We start from the raw sequence: 17,705 nt of genomic DNA, 5'->3' as shown, positions 1-17,705 counted from the left end.
AGGGCTCTTCCACACAGCCCTATATCCCAGAATATCAAGGCAAAAAATCACACATTATCACGCATTATTCTGGGATATAGGGCTGTGTGGAAGGACCCTCTGATAACCCAGTTCAAAGCAGATATGGTGGGATTTTCTGCCTTGATGTTCTGGGTTATATGGGTGTGTCAGAGCCATGGCTTAATGCTGTGGGATCCTGGGAGCTGTAGTTTTATACGGTCTTCTGCCTTCTCTGACAAATTGTGTCGGTACTTCATCAAATTATGGCTCCCAGGATTCCATAGCATTGGGCCAAGGCTGTCAAAGTGGTCTCCAACTGCATTAAATCTACTGTGTATATGCAACCAATGTTGCCATAGCTAACACTTCTTAGGACTTCACAGAAGATAACCCGGTAAGTTTGCAGAGACTCCCAGGTTTATGGCATTTAATGTGCCAGTGGGGCAGAGGATAAGTAGGCGTGGAGTCACAGTATAGAATGAATGTGGTCTGAAACCGCTTTGTCTGCTATGGCGTATTGTGAGTTGTAGTTTTGCAAGGTTTTTAGCACTTAAGTGAAGAGTGTTGGTGCCTCACTGAACTACAACTCCCATAATTCCATTGTATTGAAGCATGACACTTAATCCTGCAGAGGCTCCCAATGAGCACTGGGCGAAGCAGGGGACAAGCAGTGATCCTTGATTGAGCGAATACTGTGTAGTGCTTGATACAGGGGACTGAGTTCATTTCAAAAATCTACCGTGTATCGGTGTCAATAACACGATCAACCAGTAAAACCATAACCGAATGTCGATTTAGTGTACAAAACAGGGTCACAACTCGCGTATATTTGAGCTATAGAGGAAACACCCTTGAGAGGCCCAAGATGCGCTCGAAAGGCGATAATGAATTTTAGTGAAGGAACACAGGCAATACTTGGGCAGCTATGACGGGGTCCTCAAGCACTGGAGGCGGATGCGTGCGTCCTTTGCGCCCCGCCCTTTCAAGCGACGAGCGCGCGCAGGCGCAGTCGGCAGGCTGCGACGGATGTGCCAACATGGTAAGCCGCAACTTGCGTCTATTTTCGCTTCAGGGTGGAGGTGATTTTTGTAACTCCCCTCCCCCCGCTCGCGCCGTGTTAATTCTATCTTTCGCCTTTTTTGCTCTTTATTGCCCCTTCCTTTTTTTTCTACCCGTAACGGATAGAGTGGGTTTTCTGAGAGTCTCGAAGGGCGGGGGGGAGAAAATAGGAAGGGAGGCGGAAACCAATAGAACGGGTTGGTGAAAACCTGGGGGGGGGGGGGAGGAGCCAGAGGCTAGGCAGTGATAGGTCAGTTCTGCTGCCAGTCAGAGAAGAGTTACGGTGTGGGTCACGTGAGCGCGCAGGCTCGCGCCTGAGAGAGAACCACGAGGTCAAGTCGGATCGAACTTGGTGGACCGCTTCTCAGCTGCCCACTTTTGCCCCGCCTCTTCCGGTTCAACGTGGGGAAGGGTTATTTTTTTTTTAATTGCATTGTCTCGCTCTGAGCCTCGTGGGCGTCGGACATGGCTCCCTCCTCAGGCTCCATGTATGGCCACCAGTCGCCATTCTCCTGCTCAAACTACAGGTTTATTTTTATTTTATTATTATTTATTTATATTTATTATATTATATATTTATTTCTATCTCGCTTTATTTCTCAAAGCGGCTCGCAATCAAGTTAAAATATACAACAAAACGGTATAATATCTTCGTATATTTTATCAGTAGTATTATAGTTAATATAATAATATATTAGTACTATTATACATTACAATATTATATGTTATGTTGTATTACAAGCCTTATATCGCACTGTAATATTAATATATATATATATGTAGTATATTATTTACTTATTCCGACATTTATATGCTGCCCTTCTCACCCCGAAGGGGACTCAGAACGGCTTACAAGATATATATTCATACAATATATATAGTACAATACTATATTGTACTATATCATTGTATTATGATATTATTAGTAATATTACATGTAATATAAATATATAATTATAATATAATATTCGTATTATTTTGCATTACGTTATATTATAAATATATGTATATACAATATATTATATTACATTATATTAATAGCATAGTAGTATTATATTGTAATATATTATATTACAATATTGTTATAAACTATTATATTGTACTATACCACAATACTGTAATATTGTTAATAACATATCATATATAATATACAATTATATTACATATTGTGCTAAGTTGTTATACCACTATATGTATACTACCAGTATATTATACTATTAGTATTACATAATATGTTGCACCATATCATAAGTTGTAGTATAGGTTGAGTAGTCATTATCCAAAATACTTGGAACCAGAAAGCGTTTGAATTTGGGGGGTGGTGGTGGTGGTATATATTTGCATATATATCCAGAAACCCAGAATTAAATAGAAATGAGTAAGTTACATAAAAAGATTTTCAGGGCCTGACCTATTTATTGACTCCACTTAGGAAACTATATAATGAACAAGTGTTAATTTCTCATTGGATAAGGACCCTGGGCAGATTCTAGCCTAAGTTGAAGAGAGAAATAGTATAAAAATGATTGTTCTACAGCCTCCATAAACTAGGCTAAAACTCTTGATTATACAGGGTTAGTCAAAATGCATAGGCCAAACATACATACAATTGTATGTATGTTTGGCCTATGCATTTTGACTAACCCTGTACTTTGTAACACAATTTTTGTAAATGCCATTTCCTACTTAGTTCTATCATAAAAAACATTTTCCTATAGCTTTTCAATGAATACCAGCTGTTAGGATTACCGGGAGTTGAAGGCCAAAACATCTGGGGATCTACAGATTGAGAACTACAGTTCTATTGTCTTCTCAAACTTCTTCAGTAAATTGAGAGTGAGCAACATGTGGCCTCTGCCCAGTCCCAGAACTGGTGCAAGGAATCAGTTCAAGCTCCAGACCACTAGGTGGAGAGGTAGAGGGAAACTATTTAGAATCTACTAGAAGCTTTAAGTAGGCATGTGTTTGCACAAGTATTGTTGCAGCCTTCCAAATTAGTTTTAGATTGTGACATAGAATTCATATGAAAACCATTCTGAAAATAATTGAATAATTTTATTTTAAGGGAACACCACAAAAAGATGTCATAATAAAAAATGATGCACCGGCTACATTGTTCTTAGAAAAGCACGCAGACTACATAGCTGCTTATGGAACAAAGAAGGATGATTATGTGAGTATCATGTTTAATGTGCATTCAGTTGCCTTTATTTCTCTTAAAATAGCTTATAAAATGACTTAAAAAGATGAGTAAAAGAAAAACTTATCAGTCTATGAATTACAGATGTTTTGCAGGTCAATGATGTAACACTGGCATGTATTATCTGAGTCCAAAGCTGAAGATTTAGCTCTTTAGCTCTAGAATTACACTGAGACCTAAAAAACAGCTGTAAAGAGGATTCAACCTTTATGTGGTCCTCCTCCTTCATAAAATAATTTGATTTAAAGATGAAGGGCTGATGTTAAATAAGTAAATGTTAACTTTCATCAGCATGACTCAATGACTAATTCTGTGTTTGAAAATAGCAATACTTTGTAATGTATTATATCTATTGAAACCTTAGAGGCATTTTAAATTTAAAGATATCACTGTATTCTTAAAAAAATAGGACTTCCTCAATGTTTTGCTAAATAAATGTCTGCATCCCGTGTTTTTTGAAAATTCACTTTACATTTAAAAAAAGGTTTAGTTCTTTGGAAGATGTAATTTTGTAGGATTTGTGTACTTATCTTCCCTGACTTCTGTATTTTAAAAAGGCAAGGAAGTACAGTAATTCTCTTGCAGTAAATACATCTGGTGCTATGTTACAGCTAAATATAAATATAAAAGTAAAGAAAAAGTATGTGAAATCAAAGTTGTTTAAAATACCTTTGCTAATAAAAATAAATTGACTATATTTGCTGTTTTGGGGATCTTTGAAATAATTGCATGCTTTCTCCTATCATTATAGGAACTAAAATGTTACACTTTTTCAGGAATACTGTATGTCAGAATATTTAAGAATGAGTGGCGTTTATTGGGGATTGACAGTGATGGATCTTATGGGACAACTACATCGTATGAGCAAAGAAGAAATTTTGGAATTTATCAAATCATGTCAACATGAATGTGGGGGAATAAGTGCCAGCATAGGTCATGATCCTCACCTTTTATACACCCTTAGTGCTGTCCAGGTAAACACACATGTAATTTACTGTAATGAATTGATTTGATTGAGTTAATCAAGTATCAGATATTTTTCTTTCAAATGCAAGTTTTTTCTTACTCAGTGGAACTTTATTGACAATTTGTTACACAGTAGTGCCTTTCTTGGGCTTGATTCCAGTTCTACAATAATATGCAGGCTTTTGAGTTCTCAAGAATGTTTCTCTCACATATGTGGTTAAAATGTCATGCTGCATTCATATTGTCCAGTATGAGCTTTTATATACATTTTTGGAACACAACTTCTGTACTTCCTTGGGTCAATGATGAATTCTGCAATTTTTATCTGAAACTACAATTGATGTAGTTGTAATCCTTAGCTCTAGAATTACTCTGAGACCCGGGGCTGCTATTGTAGATATCTTGTTTTTTACACTTTGCAGTATCTAGGGCCTGAATGAGTCTAAAATTAAACCTACTGTTTTCTAGATGAGATGCATGAGTGATGCTGTTTTCTTTATGAATTATTTTTATCACATTGAATCTGATACTGTTGGTAACATTAAAATATCAAATTCATGTTGAATACTTAGTATTCTTACACTATGACCAATGTTACATCCTTAATTAATTCACTGCAAAAAGAGCAGTGTGTTAAAAGAGTACTAAGCTATGATTGAATTTCTTCTAATTTCAACAGTTCTCGATTTTTATTGGCTTAGATGAGATTGCATGGACCACATTTTTTTGGATTGATTTGCAGCATGATTTAATCTTGGCAAACTATTTTTAAATGTGTATTTATTACCATGTAATTGTGTATTTTATTGGTGTTTTTATATCGTTGGAAGCCGCCCTTAGTCCCTCTTCGTAGCTTGAAAATAGGACAGGATACAAATGTTCTAAATAAATAAATAAATTCTCCTTCAGTTAGGACTATCCAATACAGTATATGTAGTTGATATTTGAAACTTTTGGGAATTATCTAGGCAACTTCTGTGAGATATGTTGGTTCTAGAAAAATTAATTTACCTGATTTTATTTTGCAGATTCTAACTCTTTATGACAGTCTCCAGGTTGTTGATGTAAATAAAATTGTAGAATATGTGAAGAAGCTGCAAAAGGAGGATGGATCATTTGCTGGAGATAAATGGGGTAACTTTAAAAATGTTTATCATTCAGTTTATATTTTCTGAGATCAAGAATTAAAAAGGATATATTCTGTGAGCTTGCTTAGTGCCTTTCCTTGTTTAATAAACATGTACATGTTACAAGAGGGGTCCTAATTATATTCTTATGTACATATTTGTATGAATTGCAAACTTCTCAGATCTATGATGAGTTGTTAATATTTATCTGACTAAGGTTGATGTTATATCACAATTTTAGCTCTAGAATTACTCTGAGATTTGAGAGCAATATTCTGTATGGCTGCTGTTATAGTTTCCATAAGGGTATAGGTGCAATTTTGAGAAATTTTAATGTCATTAATTCTATCAGAATATGTCAATTCTTCACTTCTTGAGTATATAAATAGTGTTGAGAGTAAGGAAAAACCATACCATAACGTTTATTTCTTATTTCTTTTCGCAGGAGAAGTAGATACAAGGTTTTCTTTTTGTGCAGTTGCAACGCTAGCCCTTCTGGTAAGTCCTTTGTTCCCTAGCAATCTGATTTTGAAAAAGCTACTTAAATTGTTGTGGATAAAGAGTTCAAATTAGCTAGGGAAAACACTGATTAAATACAGAAAACTGCATCATAAACATGCCTATTAGTTGCATTTTCTGCTTATCTTCCAATGTATGGTGGAGAAAAACTTTCCCATGCTGTATTTCAAATTAATTCCATATTTAGAAAGGAGTCGTGAAATGAGCAGAAGCTATCTGTCATGCACCAAAGAGGAAAATGTATAGACTCAATTTCATCAACTTTTTAAAATAAAAGATACTTGAAAGTTAAGCTGAACATTTACTACTATGTTTGGGATTGATTCTTCATTGAATTATGACGGAGAAAGGTAATTGTAAAGTTTTTCCGCTTTTCAGGGTAAACTGGATGCCATTGATGTGGACAAAGCAGTATCATTTGTATTGTCTTGTATGAACTTTGATGGAGGGTTTGGTTGTAGACCAGGATCTGAATCTCATGCAGGACAGGTATGTAGTGCATCATTTCAAATAAAGTTTTCAACATATTCTTAGAAGTGTTTGTGGGTACTAACATGCTAAGCTTTTCAAATTAAGTTTTGACTTCTTAAAAAACAAATATTTTTAATCTCCACAAATTTCAGTCATGTCCTTAAAATCCCAGTTCTCCATAAAATTGGGCAGAATCCAGCATTGTCCAGGGATTTGAGCACCTGTCCAACTTAACTCTCTTTTCCCACCAAATTCTTCCATGCCACATGAAAACTCACTTTGGGATGTTTCCCAAAGAGTGCATTTGATGGTATGAGTGTCAGACTGGAAATGTGTAGTTCCATTAGAACCGTGTATAATAAGCAAGCAACCTTTCTTCCAAATATACTTAGAAATAAGACAGAGTGTAGCACTTTGAAGGGAAACCAGATGTTTTGTTTACCATGTTGCTAAATATTAATATCAGTTTGGACGGGGAAGCTAGGAACTGGAATCTAAAACCAGGGTGTACAAATAAAACTACTTGCTAAGTTCAGTTCTACATTTTTTTTTCTTGCTGTTATCGTTAATACAAATAAAAGACCAACTATGATTAAATGGAAATATTTTGGGAGGCCCAGTATTTTAGTAGAATGCTTTAGCTTGGGAAATGGATGAAACAGAATGTGTTTATTGACTAGTGAAAAAGTTGCCTAGGGACGTGGAAAACTCATCATAGTCAAAATTGGATCTGGTACAGCACCACACCAAGACTCCCGTGCAAAATTAGGTTTTTCTGATATTAATGAAAATGCATATTTGTTACTTAAAGCTTTCATTACGTCCTTGTTATCCTTTTCTGTAATCTTCCTTTGTTTTACCTGAACAGTTATATTGATAAATAGACAACTTTATATCTGTAATTTTAGATCTATTGTTGCACAGGATTTCTGGCCATAACTGGCCAGCTGCATCAAATTAATGCTGACCTACTAGGCTGGTGGCTTTGTGAACGTCAGTTACCATCTGGAGGGCTAAATGGAAGGCCAGAGAAGGTATGGAGCTTCTTTTTGTATTTTTAAAGTATGGAGCTGGGAAGTGGGTGGACAAGGAAATTATGCCAGAAGCAGATTTGGTAAACAGTGTAGTAATTCAGATGATTTCCAGACATCATTTTAACGAACACAAAGTTTCCTCCTAGCAAAATTTATAGACAGAGGGGTTATTATGTGTTTCCATTCTCAAGCTACCTGTAACTTCCCTAGAGGCTTTCCAAAAATGGGGAGGAACTGTTAGGTTTTTTTCTGATCTTTTGCAACATTGTTGCATATAACTGTGCTCATGAGTTACCTAAATTTCATTCAACTTGTTCAACTGTAGTCATAATCTACAAAAACATTTTTCTCTTGACATTGCTCACATCTCAGTATTTAGGCAAAATTTAATAGCTACAAAACAAAAAAGAATTCATGTGAATTATGAGATTCAGAGCGGGATATCCTGTCATAATGTTGAAAACCTTCTAAGTAGTAGATCCAGCTTGTGTTGATGTACGAGTACAGAGAGCAGTATGGAAAGTAATTGCTCAGTGCAAGTTGATAGGAAGGGAAACACTAAAAAAGCATTTTACAGCAGTTCTTCAGAGTACATAGTTACATCCATTGATTAAATTTAAAAGTTTTTTTTCACTTCAGGGATATGACAGGATCTTAATTTAAAATTGGTTTAAATGTCTTAAGTCCATTGATATGTTTCACGTATGATGTTTCACAGAGTTTGTTAATGTAATGGTAGGTTACATACCTGTGACCATCTTTCTTCGAGTGGTGCTCTGCGAATTCACACTTGTGGAGAGACTGCGCCTGCGCGGGCTCCAACGGAAACTTCTACAGTTTAAACTTTTCAAGTTTTGGCGGTAACCCCGCCCAGCCCCGGCAGGGATAAAAGGGTGCCCCGCGCATACCGACACAATTCCTGTTTTTCCGCCGCACGGCTCGCTTCGATTCTTCTACTAGTGATTGGATAGTATTATGTCAACGACTCGCTTTAAAAGATGCGCAAATTGTCCGAGGAAGATCCCTGATTCGGACAAGCACGCTCTTTGTCTTTTGTGTCTCGGAGAGGCACACATCACATCTTCGTGTCGTCATTGTCAATCGTTGACGGCACAGTCCCGTAAAAATCGGGTTCATCGGCTTCGATACCTTCTGTACCAGCAGACATTGGCTCCGGTACCTTCAACATCGGCGTCGACGTCAACTGCGGTGTCCAAGCCATCGACATCGACGTTGAAGGAGGCATCGACCTCAAAATCTGTCGATCCCTCGACTCAGGTCAAGCCTCGCCAGACAAGGGCGAGAAAGGCTGCACAGAAAAGGCCAAGGTCAGCTATGTCGACAGCTTCTAAGGCTTCGGTGTCGACAGCTTCTAAGGCCGCAAGGCCTGCGAAGCAGAAGGAACCATGCACGGTCACGACCGAGACTGTGCGCATCCGGCACTCTTCAACCAGCTCGGTGGCGTCGGTGAGATCGATCAGATCCACGAGGTCGACATCGGCGACTCCGCCATCTTCCATGGCGGTCCGCATTGCCTTTCGCCGAGCTCATGAGGAATCTCGGCGTGCTTCCACCTCATCCTCCGTCCCGCCCACCCCGGGCAAGTCTCTGTCGAAGACAGCACAGCCGCCGGCGAAGAAGAAGTCCATTTAGTCCATTGTGACAGCCCATATAACTAGATGTTATAAACTTAAGTCCATTGATATGTTTCACGTATGATGTTTCACAGAGTTTGTTAATGTAAATGTAGTTAAGAATATGGGGAAGAAATTAATAAAATAAACATAATGCTAACATATATTTGCAATTAGTACTAGTTTCTGATGTGACGTTTTCCTTTGCTCTTGCAATGCCCTGACATATTTCCATAATTTTGTCAGTTGCCGGATGTATGCTATTCCTGGTGGGTGCTGGCATCATTGAAGATAATTGGCAGGTTGCATTGGATTGACAGAGAGAAGTTATGCAGCTTTATTTTGGCTTGTCAGGATGAGGAGACTGGAGGATTTGCTGACAGGCCAGGCGATATGGTAAGCTATCTACCTCAAGGATAGTTATCTTCCCATACAGGTAGTTTTCCCTCTAAATTATGACCTGAAGTGAACCTCTTGATTTTGTCACCAAAGCTGACCAGTTCTAGGACCAGGTGGTACCCAAATGCATGTATAATTGGTTCAGGAATCTATGTAGAAACAAACGGATATAGCTAGTAAAATACATTCAGAAACTGAAACAGTTCAAAATCCAAAGGACTGAGTCATTTTGCCTTTTTCCTTCTGTCAGTATTTTGAAGACGTTTCACTACATTTAAATGTTAAAGAATTAATATTCATGGGCTTGCCACTGGAGGGAAAACTGATGACTCCATCGTAAAAACCATTCATGGCTTTCTCTCAATTCTGGCTATAGCATTTTGCCAAAGTTAGATATGTTCTATTGCCATCTAGCCTACTTGCATATCTTTAAATATTTGTCAGCTCTGTGAAATAAAACCTTTTAGATGTTTCTGTAACTGGTTTATGTGTTGTCTCTTGACTAATCTGTTTTGTTTTTTTCTGTGGCTTCTATGTCTGTTCGGTTGGATTCTGAAAAAGTATCAAGTAAAATCTCTGTTGGGGGCCACTGCTAAATTAGAATTCCCAGAAATCTATAATATCCATTAATCATTTTAAAATATAATTACCTGTGAATCCACTGCCAACGTTTTTAATGTATGCTTTTATGTGTTTTAGGTGGATCCATTTCACACCTTGTTTGGAATTGCTGGACTATCATTACTCGGAGAAGAACAAATTAAGCCAGTAAATCCTGTGTTTTGTATGCCCGAGGAGATCCTTCGAAGAGTAAATGTACAACCAGAACTTGTGAGCTAGGTGTACAACGTTCCTGTAATGTACAACGTTCCTGTAATGGCTGCTTTCAATTTTTCCATCAGAAGACATTTCTAAATGTGTTTACATGATTAATCACCACTTTACTGTAAGCGCTATGATTTTATATGTGGACTGTATCCAAAGTAAATAAACATTGTTACATGTGCTTGAGATTTTCAATAACAGATGTACATACACGTTTAAATTGTCTTTAAAAATATGTCTTCCTCTTGGCTAGGTTCCAGTCATGTTCCATCAGAACATTGTATTAGGCACAGTAGATGAATACTTGAATTGTGACTTTCTATTTATGACACAATCATTTCTCTTCTTTGTCATAGCATTTACTGAGCAATGAATTGTCCTCAACACTGTTTGTATTGAGAGAAAATTACTTGCTTGTGCCAGTGACACTTTATGCACTTGAGTTCCTGTGTAAGATCTGCTATAGTTTTTATCCAATTTCAATCACATTTTCTTGTACTACATGAAAGCAGAAATTTAATGGTACTACTGGCATACTTTAATGAAGGTTATAATTGTATTATTGATGTCTCTTTATTTAAACTAATGGCCTTGCTTAATTCCTGTTTGTTCCTTTAAGGTATTTATTGTTACTGTGATGAATCCCAATTTTAGTAGCACTTAACACTGTACATAGTCCAAAATAAAGCTTTAGAACAAAGTTGTTTTCTATAGGATGAATTATCTGCTTTTGCTGGAACACTAGAAGTGCCTCCATTTCACATTTGTCACAGTTGTGCATTTATAACTTGGCTGAGATCTTAAATATGAAATGGGATTCTGCTTGAAACAAATTAAAGGAAATTCTAACTGCTTACATTGTCTATAGTCTATTGGAGGTGTAAGAAGTTGCATAATTGTTCTTTAGCTAGGAATCTTGAGAAATGACATATTTGAATTAAATTGTTTCTAGTTACATTTAAGGTTATTGCATGCTGGATCTGGGATTGTAGGTACTTTCTAAACAAAACACTACACTTGTGACTTCATTCAGATTTTCAGTCTATGTCTTAAGTTTGCTTTTGCAAACTTTTAATGCTTAGAAACAAGCAAGCAGAAAAGATTCTTAGACTGTTGGGTGCGATTGTAGTTGCATATGGAGACAAATATACATACTTGCACAATGCTATTCAGTTCAGATACACATAATACAGTCCAAGGTAATTAATTGTCTGGATGTTGCTGTTGAAATTTGATCATTGAAGTTCAGATCAAGTTTTTTTTATTATAGTAAATTTCCGATTTTGTCTGAAGAGGGAGGTAATCCACATGCTAGCCATCGGGGCTCTTTATCAGCAACAATAAAAAATAAATTGGAATAGAAAGCAGCTAAGGAAGCTTCTTGCTATTCTAATTTACTAGTGCATCTAATATAAAAGTATGTTGAAGTTCCTAATTTAATCTTTTCAGCCTTGAGTTAATTCCCCCTGGGACGTGTCCATTTACGTCACCCATAAAATGATGGTTGAAATGTGAAATATAAACCTGCAATAATTAAAGAAATCTGGCTACGGTTATGACATAGAATAAATTCTAATGGAAAACTAGAGTTTGCCATGAGAACAAGCCCTATGAGGAGCGGCTTAAAGAGGAAGAGAAGGCTGAGACATGATGACCGTATATACAGATGTGAGGGGAAGTCATAGAGAGGAAGGAGCAAACTTGTTTTCTGCTGCCCTGGAGACTAGGATGCAGAAGAATGGCTTCAAACTACAGCAAGGGAGATTCCACCTGAACATTAAGAACTTCCTTAGAGCTGTTCACCAGTGGAACTCTGTGGTGGAGGCTCCTTTGGGTGGTCATCTGTCGGGGTGCTTTGAATGCGATTTTCCTGCTTCTTGTCAGGGGGTTGGACTGGATGACCCACGAGGTCTCTTCCAACTCTGATTCCATGATAGGAAACTGGCAGAGTGTACCTAAATGGCGGCTTTCCTCTCTTTCCCTTCAAATGCTGGAATTGATGCCAGAGCTAGAATGATAGATTTGACGTCACAGCCAGTACACCAGAATGAATGAGGACTGGATACAAAGCCCTGGCATGCTTTTCAGGGTTGCCATGTTCTATGTTGCATGCTCCAGTGCAATGGCTTATAGCAACATCGGCCTTTGAAATGTTAATGGGGGAGGCATCCCTCAGCCAGAGCCCTGCTTCTTGAATTTCCCCTCAGCTGCAACTGCCTCAGCGCACAAGACGAGCCCCTCCTTTTGAACCTCGCGCGCGGCGGGTAGGCAGGCTACCCAAGCAGGGCGTGGACTGTACCACTTGATCATATAGGGGTGCTTTATTTTGGGTTGCTTCCCCAAACGCATGTCTTAGGGGAATGAATTGGAGTGTCCTCTCTATGAAGAGAGAAAACCAACAGCGAGTCGGCTTATGTGTCATTCAAGGGCTTGTTTCGACTTTAAAAATGAAATTACATATGCGACCCCTGTATTTTGGAATGGTACATCCCGTTGCCCTCTTCCAGCGCCTCGCAGTGATGTTGTGAGGGGAGTCGGACGCGGCCTGGAAGATGGAGGGCGGTTCGGGGGGCTCCACCTCCTACTCAGGGCGTTGCTCGTCCTCTCCTTCGGCGGAGCGGCGCCCCCGCTACCAGTTCGGCCTCCAAGAGACACCGGCTAGTGCCGGCCCTACGTCTTCCTCCAACGATGGGGCCCTCCTTCCACAGAAAAGCAAAGAGACCAGCAGCGGCCTGGATTCCTTCTTCCTCCCAAGAGGGTTGGAAGGTGGGTCCTGCTTAGAAAGGAAGGAAGGCCGCCTCAACTCTTTAATAGCGTCTTGTGCCTTTAAGGGCGCATTAGATTGCAGAAGGAATGCAGTTCGACACCAACAGGACTGGCATGGCTCAATGCTAGAGGGTCCTGGGAGTTGTGCTACAAGGCCTTGTCCCTTCTCTGCCAGAGGGCTTGGGCTTCATCAAACTACACCTCCCATGGAGCCAGGGCAGTTCAAGTGGTGCTGGAACAGGCACGGGCAAACTTGCGCCTTCCAGGTGTTTTGGACTTGAACTCCCACCATTCCTGACAGTCTCAGGCCCTTTCCTTTTCCCCTTCAGCCGCTTAAGCCAGGAAGGGGCCTGAGGCTGTTTGGAATGGTGGGAGTTGTAGTCCAAAACACCTGGAGGGCCCAAATTTGCCCGTGCCTGTGGTAGACTATTACTTCTGCATTGCAGATGCACCCAAAGTTACTTCTGAGTTATGGAGACCCTAAAGCATACCTATCATGGGGTTTTCCTGGCAGGATTTCTCCAGAAAAGGTTTGACACTGTGTTCCCCTGAGGTTGAGAGAGTGTGACTTGCCCAAATTCACAATTTCAGATCCTGTTCTCTCAGGGTGTATCTAATTATTATTATTATTTACTGTGGGGTTTTTTTGCCACTTTTATCACAACCCTTGTGGGGACTCAGAGTGGCTTCCAATTAGCAATAATTCAGTGCTGCATAAAAACGAACAAAAATTACAAAATCCATAGTGGGGTAAAATCAAAACAGTAACAGAAATAAAATAAACTGTTAAAAACATAGCACATGGTCACGGAATCATAGTCCAAAGCCGATCCAATCATATTTCATTCACCTCATAACTGCATATTGTACTGTAACTACTCTCCTAATGCTTGGTTCCATAGCCAGGTTTTAATTTTCTGGAGGAAGGGAGGAAGCTGATCTAGTGTTGCTGGGAAGGGAGTTCCACAGCCGAGGGGCCGCTACTGAGAAGGCCCTGTCTTTCGTTTCCACCAACCACATGTGCGAAGAGGTTGGAACCGAGAGCAAATGATCTGGTGGGGTAGTTCATGGGGGACATACATTAGGACAGGTAAGCTGGGCCAGAATCATTAGGGTAATAATAAAACTTTATTTCTATTCTTTCCTCTCCTTGTGGGAACTCAGGGTGATTCACAACAAACAATGGCAAATATTCAAAGCTGCAAAGTGCAATTCAAAACCAAAATAACCAAAGCAACCATAAATCGAACATCCACATCAAATAATAATGAAAACATTACAACAAATTAGACATGACAAAGCAAATTTGTATTTAACAAATAACCATTTGTTACATCTACAAATTACATCTACATTGTAGAATTAATGCAGTTTTACACTACTTTAGCTGCCATGGCTCAATGCTATGGGATCCTGGAAGTTGTAGCAATATATGAACAAAGAATAAAATATTTGGAAATTTTTACTAAGTTAGATCCACTTGCCATACTTTAATCCTATTGAAATCTTGGGAATAAGTATAGCATTGACTTCCTTGGGATAGCCATAGGATACTACAGATTTTTCTCTCAGCAAGCAAAGGGCCCTTTCACACAGCCATATAACTCAGAATATCAAGGCGGATAATCCACAATATCTGTTTTGAACAGGATTACCTGAATTCATACTGATATATAATCCAGTTCAATGTGAATTTTATACTGCTGTGTAGAAAGGTCCAAAGAGGGCACTTTGCCTGCAGAGACATAGACCTACCTTCCCTCTTCATTCACTTAATTTCTTAACTAGAATCAAAGGAAATGTGCAAACCCCCTCCTCTGGTACAAGAGGGGTAAAATAAAGAATGGTTGCAATAATACAATGAAGAGTATAAAAGAACAGGTGTAGAAAGCTTACACCGCTGAAACTAAACAGGACTTCATAAGTGTGCACCCTTTCACTTTTACCTGCTAAATTTCATCTCTAAAACATTCATTCAATCTGGATTTAATCCACTGGATTAAATATAATCAGTATTGTTATTTCTAGTTACCTTAGTTCTGTGCTTCTGGAAACAAAACATGCTAGCACTGTATATACCTGTCACTTTATGACAAATTTGTTTGTTTTGTTACATTTATTAGATTCATACTTTGGAGACAAGAGTTCCTATGCAGAAAACATTAGCACAGTGAATTTGACAAGCCCTTCTTCAACCAGAGCACAAAATATTCCTCAGGCCCGGAAAACACCGCTATCATCGGCTAGAGCAGGATATAGAAACTGGACTCCTTTTATGGGATATTCAGGTACAGTTGACTTAACAGCTGTTATTTTAAAAATGTAAATATTAGTGTTTTGTAGAAAAATATGTGGACCTTGCATTTCAGATCTCTAAATTGTGGTTAGGATAGACCCATTGAAATCAATGGAATTTAAAATACGTCTGATTTAAAATATAGCTTATTTAAATCTATTTTAATGGATCTACGTTTTGAGTATAACTACATTTGGATGCAAACTCATAGTTGTTTTTATCATTTGTGTATGTACACACACAAAAATTATGGTTATGCAAAAAGACTGGGTTACCTTTCCATCTGTTACGAAGTATGAAAAAGAGTAAATTTATCTTCAAGTCTACTAGAGGTTTAGAGGTGCACCATGTATTTCTTCAGTCAATGTATTATACAATAAACTCACATTTTGGGCAACAAAAATAATTTCTTTCCGTTGGATTGAATGTTTGGACAACATTGGCAAACACACTATTCCCATGCATCTCAAATTGGGGTACCTGATGGGTAGTCATACAGCAGTTTTCATGCTGAGATGCTAAATTAGAGGGAACTCTCAGAAGAGCATATCAGTGTTTACTTTTGTATTTTGTTGTATTGTCACTGTAATTCCTAAATTTGATCAGTTTTGAATAAATGAATATATGTTATAGCTGAACATTCAGCTATCAAAACTAGATGTAAATGAATATATGTTATAGCTGAACATTCAGCTATCAAAACTAGATATCAGTCTTGTGTCTTTAAACCAGGAGTGGGAATGATGTGGCTGTCCAGAAGTTGTTGCACTATAGCTCCTAGCAGTCTTCCTCATTGCCTATGGTGATCAAGGCTGATGGGAGCTTCAGTGCAACAACAGTTGAAGGGCTGCATGCTTCTGCTTTTGTTTCCAGAGTATGTGCTTGTTTTATAAGAAGTTTACCACACCCACACACAGTACCTTGAGTAATACTAGAATTTGCAGAAGTAAAAAAACAAAACAAAACTAACAACCACTCACATAATCTTTTGAGAAAAGACCTTAAGGGAGAATAGTCCAATGAAATTTGAGTTTACCAATTGTCCATGGAATGCTAACTTCTTAGTGCAAGGATGGAGAAGTAGTAGATTATCTGAAGTTATTGGAATTCATCCTTCATTCTACCAGTTAGCTTAGCTAATGGACAATGATATTTGGTTGTTCAGAAGTTCCCACCCCTGGTTTTGATAGGTAGAGTCCCTGTTTAGGTAAGAGAGAACAGTGCAATGGAATGACTGGGGGAAAAGGCTATTGAACTTACAGATTTCTATTATGAAAGCTTTTTAAAAAATGAGAAAAATAAAGTGTATTTACTTGAGTATGATGCACCATTAAATGTAAGGTTTAACTCAATGTTGAATGTGCACGTTACTTAAAATGGATTTGCCCTCAACTGCATGGGACTGAGCCTGGGGGAGTGGGCAGGGGAGAGACCCTGAGGGTGGCCCAGAAGGCAGGATCTGCGGCTATGACTAGGTCACCAGTTGGACCCTCCTCCTCCTCTGAGCTCAACGGAGCCCTGAAACTACCACCACGAACAGCCTCTTTGTGTCCCCCACCTCTCTGTCTGGCCTGTGGGGTTCCGGGTTCCTCCGGGCCTTTTCACATAGGTGAGTTTATGTGCGTGATTCTAATGCTCAATTGAATCTAATATACACCTCAGTTTTGGCTATGTAATTTGGCTGAGTAAATAAGGTATGTAGCATGTTTGGGTTTTTTTAGGCTATGTAAACTTTCCTTGAGACAGACACATATAAACTTGGAGACAGCTTATAAGTATGAGACCAGAGTTATTAAAGATCTATTTGATGTTTTACTGACACTCTCTTGCCTTTAACATTATAAGTTGTTCAAATGGACAGTAGATGGCAGTGTGAAATTATATTAGAATTTTTGGTTCGAAATCTGAACAGCTAGAAAAACTGACTATAGTCATCATACTAAGTAGCTACTTCAGAATATTATAATTTAAAATATGTTTTGTTGGGCTAAGAAGTGTGAAGGAAATAAAATAGTAAATGAAATATTGGCAGTATGAGCAAAAGAAGTGTTCTGATTTGAATGCCTTCGCCACTGTATTGTGTTTAAAAAGGCTAGGACCAAAAGATGTCTAACATGAGCCAAAAGGCATTGCTCCCTACACAAGGAAAGAAAAAGCCATAGTGTTTATACTCCATATGCAATCTTCTGTGTTACATCCCATACTACTTTTCCAATTGTTAATACTAATGTTTGAGCTGCAGTGGGTTGGTAGAAAATCCCAGTCCTTGCTATTCAAGCCAGTGTGTCTAAGACAGGATTTGTAACCCTTTTAAGTATATAATTTGTAAACAGTTTGATACGAAATGTTTGTGTTGTTTCTGGTATAATTTGTTCAAATTACATATTACCTTATAATTAAACATATTTA

The 17,705-nt window shown here is 38.3% G+C and overlaps 2 protein-coding genes and 3 non-coding genes across 6 annotated transcripts in view; all 5 read left to right on the top strand.

Annotated features, from left to right (window-relative positions):
* The first annotated feature begins 910 nt into the window (after window positions 1-910).
* On the top strand, window positions 911-11,090 carry RABGGTB (Rab geranylgeranyltransferase subunit beta). Of its 2 annotated transcripts, XM_060773748.2 has the most exons (9): window positions 911-1,039; window positions 3,125-3,232; window positions 4,036-4,233; window positions 5,254-5,359; window positions 5,798-5,850; window positions 6,250-6,360; window positions 7,251-7,376; window positions 9,257-9,406; window positions 10,109-11,090. In XM_060773748.2, the coding sequence occupies exons 1-9, from the start codon at window positions 926-928 to the stop codon at window positions 10,247-10,249; spliced, it is 1,107 nt and encodes a 368-aa protein (XP_060629731.2). In that variant the 5' UTR covers window positions 911-925; the 3' UTR covers window positions 10,250-11,090. The 2 variants fall into 2 exon arrangements, with proteins under 2 accessions (XP_060629731.2, XP_067323919.1); XM_067467818.1 differs by lacking the exon at window positions 4,036-4,233.
* Window positions 3,354-3,438, top strand: LOC132775288 (small nucleolar RNA SNORD45). The gene has a single exon (XR_009631494.1). It is a non-coding gene; the product is annotated as a small nucleolar RNA SNORD45 (small nucleolar RNA).
* Window positions 4,523-4,607, top strand: LOC132775289 (small nucleolar RNA SNORD45). Its single transcript, XR_009631495.1, has one exon. It is a non-coding gene; the product is annotated as a small nucleolar RNA SNORD45 (small nucleolar RNA).
* On the top strand, window positions 5,534-5,616 carry LOC132775290 (small nucleolar RNA SNORD45). Its single transcript, XR_009631496.1, has one exon. It is a non-coding gene; the product is annotated as a small nucleolar RNA SNORD45 (small nucleolar RNA).
* Window positions 11,091-12,738: 1,648 nt separating the features above from the next.
* Window positions 12,739-17,705, top strand: part of MSH4 (mutS homolog 4) — a 48,508-nt gene continuing 43,541 nt past the window's right edge. Inside the window, exons 1-2 of the mRNA XM_067467817.1 lie at window positions 12,739-13,000; window positions 15,124-15,288. Coding sequence (XP_067323918.1) covers window positions 12,787-13,000; window positions 15,124-15,288 — 379 coding nt within the window. The 5' untranslated portion in view covers window positions 12,739-12,786. The remainder of the gene's footprint in view (window positions 13,001-15,123; window positions 15,289-17,705) is intronic.

Source organism: Anolis sagrei, chromosome 4, assembly GCF_037176765.1.
Source record: "Anolis sagrei isolate rAnoSag1 chromosome 4, rAnoSag1.mat, whole genome shotgun sequence".
Classification (NCBI taxonomy): Eukaryota; Metazoa; Chordata; class Lepidosauria; order Squamata; family Dactyloidae; genus Anolis; species Anolis sagrei.
Note: the sequence above shows the minus strand (reverse complement) of the source record. Positions and strands in the feature narration are given on the sequence as shown.